Below are 8,010 nucleotides of genomic sequence, written 5' to 3' on the forward strand. Positions count from 1 at the left end.
AAGTACATTGAAAAACAAAATTTACATGGGAAAGTTAAATTTGCACAAATATTGTTCAATTGGAGGGAATTTTGATAAAAAATTGATATTAATGGTACTTGAAAAAAGCATATGGGACTATCAATTTGAGACTAAAAATAGGTCATAAAGGACTATCATTTGGAGACGGAGGGAGTAATAGATAACCAAAACTGAAGGGCAGGCCAAGGCCCACCCAGCACCATGATTCCGCCCTTGCATACATAACTATAATTGATCTTATGCATAAACTCCCTCTGTTTTTTTTTATTATTTAATTATTTTTTTTATGCATTAGTTTGACCGGCACATTTGCCGAGACGCTACTTTGACCATAAATATCTTTAATTGTGTATTAGTTAAAATTATAACAAAATTATATCATGAAACTGGACATTATGACGAATCTAATGATATATAATACAATAACATTTATTTATTTTTAGAGGTGAAAAAATTAAGTCAATCATGTTATGTGAATAGTGCAATTGTCAAAGTGATGCATATAAAAAAAAAACGAAGGGAGTAGCAAAAAAATTAATTAAAATGGAAAATAACATAAACAAGGGTTTGTGTCAAAAAATAAAAAAAAAAAAATAATAAACAAGGGTTAAATGATATTCCCTCCGTTTTTAAATACTTGTTCCACTTTCTTTTTTCGGCCGTTTTAAATACTTGCTCCATTTCTTTATTTGGAAAACTTTTATAATATTTAATTCATTTCTCTCACCTAGTGGACCTAACAAATGTCATACTTCATATTATCTCTCCTCCAATTTCTCCACTACTTTTGTTTTTTACAATTTTTTATTTTTCAACCAACCCCACTACCTTCATATTTTATTACTTTTTCCAAATTCTCCTAAAACTCTACGCCTAGAGAAATGGAGTAAGAATTTTAAAATGGGGGGAGTACTTGTAGCTTTGTAATACGTGAATATCGTAAAATAAATCAAATTAAAACATTTTAATCAAAAAAATTTTAAATTTTTTTTAAAAAAATACAGTGGAAGTAAACCCAAAGTAATTAGCTAGTGTAAAGTGAAAGAATGGATGGACAAAAGAAGTAAGAGAATTGAATTTAAATACTGTCCTTAAATTTACCACCAAAATATCTTTCCTCTTTAGAATTTTTTAATTAATCAAACACAACATCCTTTCCTTTCCATTCCATTTCTCCAAGTTTCGGTGCATTCACTGAACCCAACCAACAAAAAAAAAAAAAAAAAAAAAAATCAAGAAAACTTGTTCATCACACATTTTTCTGGTTTCCAGAATCTCACCATTTCATTTTCTCTCTCCTAGGGTTTGTATAATCAACAATGAAAATTCAATGTAATGTCTGTGAGACGGCCGAGGCCACCGTGCTTTGCTGCGCCGATGAAGCCGCCTTGTGCCGTGATTGCGATGACAAGGTTCATGCTGCTAATAAGCTTGCTAGCAAGCATCAGCGTGTTTCTTTGTCTAATTCTTCTTCTCATATGCCCAATTGCGATATTTGCCAGGTTTTTTTTTCTTTCTCTGATTGATTTTTGTTGTTATTTTTGATGTAGTTTGATTATTGATTTCAATTTTTTGATTTCATGCGAGCTAATTTTTTTGATGAATATTTTCCCCTAATTTTGAATTGGGGTGGAGTAGAAAAATAGTTGAAAATATAGGAAGTGCTGTAAATCAGGATAATTTATTCTCTATGTTCTTCTTGATAATTTTTGCAGATACCCAAAATGTAAATGTTTATAAAATACGCATTGAGACGAATTTTTTGAGATCCCACGTGACTATACTTTTTATTAGTTACTCCGTATTATATATACGGATTAATATATTGGCGAGGATTAGTTGTCAAAATTTGGCTTTGTAATTGCTCCCTTCCGATCAGGAACAACAAATAAGGATTTCAGGGTAAAGGTAGTATGATTATATACATCATTTTTAGATCATGTGTTAAGGTACAAATTTGACCTAGGTTGACCCTAAATAATTTGAGTCATTTGGTAAATTTATTCACAATCACATTTGTTTGTTATGTTAATAACATGTAGATGGTCACCAAAAAAAAAAAAGAAAAAAAAAACATGTAGATGGTGTTACTATAACAAAAATATCATTCTGTGTGTCTCTAAGTAATAGGCCACATTTGATCAAAGGTCGTTTCTAAAATTGGATTGGTATACGATTATTATCCTTATCAATTCAAAAACTTACATCTTTTTTGTGTCACAAGCCCACAATTTAGTTTGTAAGGGGTTTTTTTATTTTTATTTTTTTTCTTATTAAGGGTAATATGGACATATCAGTTTTCCTGTTTAAATTTAGAAAGTTGACCGCTAGACATTCCAAAATAGAAATGTGGCCTATATTTAGGGATAGAAGGTATAGCTTTTTTTTTTTTGCTATTTTATTATGGTAATTGTTTTCGAATTGTGCAATATGTGAGGTAGTTGAGGACAAAATATCCAATTAACACTAGTAAAGTAGTAATATTGCAGATCCATGTTTACTCAAACCATTCAAATATGTGAAATATTGTTTTGTTTAATTGTTTTAGTCTGAAGTATATTGCTTTGAAACGTAGGGATGAGATATAAAGAAGAATTATCATATTATCGAAAAGAAAAAGTTGGAAATGTTGATCAAATTCTGGATGTCAAATCTTTCACATTTGCTTCCAATATTAATTTGAAGTAGCATCACCAATTTGATATCGATAATCAATTGTAAAAAATTTACGCTTTTTATAAAATTAATTAGCACTGTAATCTCATATCAGCTCTGTTGTTTATGGGGATTATAAGAAGGAAGGCAATGTATGACATGACTTGTGGATGATGTGATTAGTATATCAAGAGATGTATCAGTGTATGAAGGAATATTGGGTGTATGAAGTAAGATACAGTTGATATCATGATGATGTGTACCTTAAGGGAGTCCAACCTTGGTAAATGTGATTTGCAAATATTTGGTTGCATCAGTATTAGGTCATATGGCCTTGGCATTCGTATACTATTTTTGCTGTTTCTTTGTTCACTGCATTTCCCCTCTATACTTACTTTATTTGTTATGATGCGACATGGAATGTATTCCAGGAAACAGTTGGCTACTTCTTTTGCCTTGAAGATCGAGCTTTACTTTGCAGGAAGTGTGATATTTCCATCCACACTGCAAATGCCTTTGTCTCAACCCATCAAAGATTTCTGTTAACTGGAGTAAAAGTGGGACTTGAGGCCGCAGAACCTGGTTCTTCTTCTTCTGTAGGGAAAAGTCATTCTGGAGAGAAAGTCTCAGATGGTGAAAATCGTGCTACACTAAAGAGGAGTGCTCCTGCATCAATCACCAATGAATATGCCAAAGCTGACCCTGTTCAAAGAGAAATTGAGGCAGTTATGCCATCTAAGAGGAGCATGACAAAGCTGGTGGCCAGTGAATTTCCCAAAATTCAACCTGTCCAAAGTGGTGCTCTTGAGGACATAACTCAATCTAGAATGACTGTTGCCGGCGGTTCTGCTGCAGGAACCCTGCCTCAGTGGCCCATGGATGAGTTTCTTGGACTGAATGACTTCCAATTAAATTACAGTTTCCCGGACAATGGATCATCAAAGGTATGCTTATAGTTACTTTCATCAAATATCATGCTTAATTCCACATTTTGGCATCTGCGGGCTCTGCCCCCTAAGAAGTTACAATGTAAGGTATCCATTGATCTGATGAACTAAAGATTGTCTTTATGTGGGGAGGGGGTGGGTGGGAACATAGTGATGATAATTATTACAAGGTTGGGTTTCTTGGGTTTGTTAATGCTTGGTTTCATGTTTGATTATTATTCACAAGCCTAGTTTTCATCATTCTGACTTCTGAGTGAGTATTTGACGTTCCTTAGCTTGTGGTAGTGATTGAATTCGATGACAAACTGACTAGACAATGTGGTACAATTTCTGTCTTGCTAACGGTGTCACGGCTACGCTTAAGGTTTAAACAGTAGTCGACCTACTGTTCTTTACTATATCTCTTCAACTTCTTAATAGACAAGACTATTCAATGGTAGGTCTCTCTCCCTCCCCCAGGAAGCGAGATGCTTTGTGAGAGCCCCTCCTTTGCTGTTGGAAATTTCTTCAAATTTCTTGCCTCGTTCTCTTAAGACAACTGCCTGTTGTCAAGTTACCAAAGCAACTATTCGATATAAAGTTTTTGTTTCTGTTTCTCTGTTACAAATTTCCGTTAATGTGGCCAACATCTCCCCTGCTTGTAATCACCTTCCTTTCCATTTTTCAAATTCTATTTCTATTTAAAACCCCCATACTGTTGCTTTTTATCTCTTGCTCAAAAATCCATGATAATTTAACATCCAAGTAACAAATTTTTTATAGGGCTCACTATAGGTAATTATCCCTTTCTTTAAGCTGTAATTACTAACCAATTTCTCATGTTAGGGATTTTTAGTTACTGGGATTAATTACAAATTAGGTTTTTTTTTTTTATTTGGTGGCAATTGTTCAATACTCAAAAGAAGGCTTCAATTGGGGTAATTGTTCAATAAATTGGCTTATTTGGCATTGTTTATAGTTTTTAGTTTTCAGTTTGTTAGAAAACAAAAAAAACCAAAAATAGGAAACAAGAAAAAGGTGTTTTCACTTTTCTGTTGTCAGTTTTCAAAATTATCATGAGTTTAATAAATTTGACTAATTTTTTATTCATTATATGGCATATATCATATGATTTTGAAAAATAAAAAACCAGAAATATATGGTTTTTAAATCAGGGATTTTGGTTTGATTATATGCTGAAGTAATCTATGTCGGAGAATGAGTAATAAAGTAAGAACTGAAGAACATTTGCAACAAATTAATCTTATTTACTATTCTTCTATAAACTATCACATACTACATCAAGTCCTTTTATAGGCTTATAAAAATGTACTACGTACCGCTTTATTAAAAGTAAGTACCATGACTAGAATGCAGAATAGCCCAGTAATCCGTAAATGGCTGGCAATAATCATGTCCCTATAAGGACCATTACTTTCTTCTCACTCTACTGCAAAAAATTAGTAAAACTATGAAGAACTTCTTTTTTATTTGTCATGCACTTTTCACCACTTGCACAGTTTTGTTGATGCTCATTATCACGTAGCATCATATCTTTGGAGCACTTCTCTCCATGCTTGATGCGCTTTCTAAATCTTCATTGTTTTTGTCCAACCTCACTTTCCATGGTGGTTTTGCTCTTCATTTATGTGATAGGTCATTGTTTTCTCATTTATTTCATCATTGTGTTTGTTCTTGATTGTCTCGCAAACCTGAGGATGAATAATAACATACGAAGTTAAGAACATTTGCAACAAAGTAACTTTGTCTATTCATCCTCAAATAATCACATTTATTAGCTCATACAAGTATACAACATACTTCGTTACTAAAAATAAGCATCATAACTAGAATGTGGAATAGTCCAGTAACTCAATAATATCCACTATTGCACATTAACAAGACTCATAACTAATCATGTCCCTATAATTTAGGTTTATTATCAGACTGATCAAGGACTATTGGTCCTTGGTCTGCCCTATTTTGCCTACTAAGATTTCCAACAAGCGACGTCCCACATTACAAATTTCCAGAAAACTGAGCGAGGGAGAAGGATTAATGATTTGTAGGAGAGAAAATGAGTATAAGATTGGGAAAGGGAGAGAGAGATACTGTTACAAAAATCAGACGTGCAATCCTTTTGATGATTGTTTGTTATTGTTCTGTTTTTCTTAGATAATTTGAATCTTCCTTCATACGACACCAACTTAAATGTTTTCAGTCCTTGGCTGTACAGACCATTAATCCCATCCATTTGTTTGAGTTCCGTCAATGGATGATATTGAGCTCCCTCCATCATCAACATTCCTGAAATTCTGTTATCTTAGGCCATTAAAGGATCCTGTACCAACCTTGCAGTAATTGGAGAAAAACAAATTCCTGATCCATACCTCAATGAGCAAGTTGCATTTAACTGGAAACCTCCCTTAAACTCTGGCTTTGTTACCATTCTTACCAAGCTTCTTGGCCAAGATCAACTGTACAAAGAATCTGGTCAAACAAGTATTACATTCTTTAGAAATTTTTGTAGGCTACTTTAGGAAACTTCCCTCTCAGTATTACACAGCTTCTAGGTAACGAAATTACTACACTTCAACACCAAGACTAAGATTTTGCTGTGTTAATAACTTATCTACCTGTGCTGATATGTCCTTTTCCCTGGGTTCTTGCCCCGAGACATCTGCTGAGCCAATATTGCTGTCTAATACGATAGCCAGGGACCTGCCATATTAAAAGAATTTTTGAGGACTTGGATGATGTACCCTTAACCTATTTTTGAAACCTTATTATAAAGGTACATATCATAAAATTCAGGCCATGTGATACATTGGCTAACACACATTATTATGGGCAGGCTATTGAAGTTACGATTGCTCCTAAAATCTGGAAGTAATCTGATCAATTTTAAAGAATTTGACCTGATAATTTATCCTTTGCAACTTTCTTGGCATGTAAACCTTGGCTTGATTTAGGTTTCTCCGGGTTTCTGCCTGAAACTTTCATTGAGCCAGTATTGCTGTCTAATACGATAGCCACAGACCTGTCATATTTAAAGAATTTGTTTAGGACTTAGAGATGCACCCATAACCTATATTCTTTACCTTATTATATAGACACAAATCACAACATCCAGGCCACTTGATACATCGCCTAACATGCATTATTATGGGTCACTAAAGCTCTAAAAAAAAATTACAATTGCTCCGAAATCTGTAAGAAATTACTCCCCAACTTTGAAGAATTTGTCATGATAAGTTATCACTTACATAACTTGGTAGGTAAACCATGCCTTAGGTCTTCTGGCAATCTAATGTAGGCTCTATTCTTTTGTGTTCATTAGTTTTGGTATTCTTGGACTATTACTGGAGGTTTCTGTCATTCTGTGTTCTGTCTGACTTGGTACTCTTAAATTGTTAAGTCTTTTTTCTCTTCATTCCCTTGTTCATGTTTATAGTCTGTTCTATTTTTTGACAGGCTGACAGTGGCAAGCTTGGAGAGTCTGACTCTTCAATCCTAAGGTCCATAGAAGATGATTTGGATAGCGATGATCAGTTGGGCCAGGTTCCTGATGTTTCTTGGACAGTGCCCCAGGTACCTTCACCACCCACCGCGTCAGGACTGTACTGGCCCAAAATGTCTCAGCACATGGTTGACAATGCAGTGTTTGTGCCTGATATATGCTGGCCACAAGGGCCAAATTACTTCCAGTAAACTTCGTGATGGTAAAAATGCAGTGCTAGTCAATCTATTTAGGTTTATACTATTTAAATCAAGCAGGTCGAACTAGTGGTTTAGGTATCAACATAGTTTAGTGTAATATTTTCGTGGTGTACTAAAATGTTTTAGGGATTTGTTAATTTTTCAAAAATGTCTGATGATGGTTGGGACTTCACAATATGATGTATCTTTTATAACTTATTCATAAGGGGAAAAAAATACAATAGAATCTGTATTTGAAGTGGGAAAAGTAAATAGGCCACAAGACTGGAAAGACCTGTTAATATTGTGAGAACAATTTTATTTTTTCGCTTAATGTTCTTTTTTTTTTTTTTTGAACAAATTTCACTTAAGTCTTTCTGTTTAAATTAATTTTTATTTATTTCTTTACTAGCTATCTTTGTGCGATGTACGGTTGGAATTAATCTTTTTTGTCATTTATGTTCTGTTGCATGACATTATGTATGAAGATTAGAATTAGATATAAAAATAATTTCTTTTAAATTTTTTTTTTTAAAAAAAAAGAATTTGAAACCATTCCATTCGGACAAAGTTCAGACTTGAGGTTAGATGGTTGATTGCTTGTGTCCATTAGAAATCTCAAATATGCAGGATAATTCTGTTATTGGTGAAATGGAGCCAAACTTTATCTACTTTTTTTTTTTTTTTTTTCAAATATTCCATCCTAAAT

General features: G+C 33.5%; 1 protein-coding gene across 1 annotated transcript; it reads left to right on the top strand.

Annotated features, from left to right (window-relative positions):
* Nucleotides 1-1,174: 1,174 nt before the first annotated feature.
* Nucleotides 1,175-7,633, top strand: LOC145604701 (B-box zinc finger protein 22-like). The gene is made up of 3 exons (XM_081660617.1): nt 1,175-1,523; nt 3,108-3,620; nt 7,077-7,633. The coding sequence occupies exons 1-3, from the start codon at nt 1,341-1,343 to the stop codon at nt 7,311-7,313; spliced, it is 933 nt and encodes a 310-aa protein (XP_081516743.1). The 5' UTR covers nt 1,175-1,340; the 3' UTR covers nt 7,314-7,633.
* Nucleotides 7,634-8,010: the final 377 nt, after the last annotated feature.

The sequence above is a fragment of the Chenopodium album genome, chromosome 22 (genome assembly GCF_948465745.1).
Source record: "Chenopodium album chromosome 22, dcCheAlbu1.1, whole genome shotgun sequence".
Taxonomy (NCBI): Eukaryota; Viridiplantae; Streptophyta; class Magnoliopsida; order Caryophyllales; family Amaranthaceae; genus Chenopodium; species Chenopodium album.

Excerpts from the sequence above, each read along its gene's own strand:
- LOC145604701 (XM_081660617.1), top strand. The coding sequence starts at position 1,341 with ATGAAAATTCAATGTAATGTCTGTGAGACGGCCGAGGCCACCGTGCTT. Across the intron at positions 1,524-3,107 it reads CCAATTGCGATATTTGCCAG|GAAACAGTTGGCTACTTCTT; the intron begins GTTTTTTTTTCT and ends AATGTATTCCAG. Across the intron at positions 3,621-7,076 it reads CGGACAATGGATCATCAAAG|GCTGACAGTGGCAAGCTTGG; the intron begins GTATGCTTATAG and ends ATTTTTTGACAG.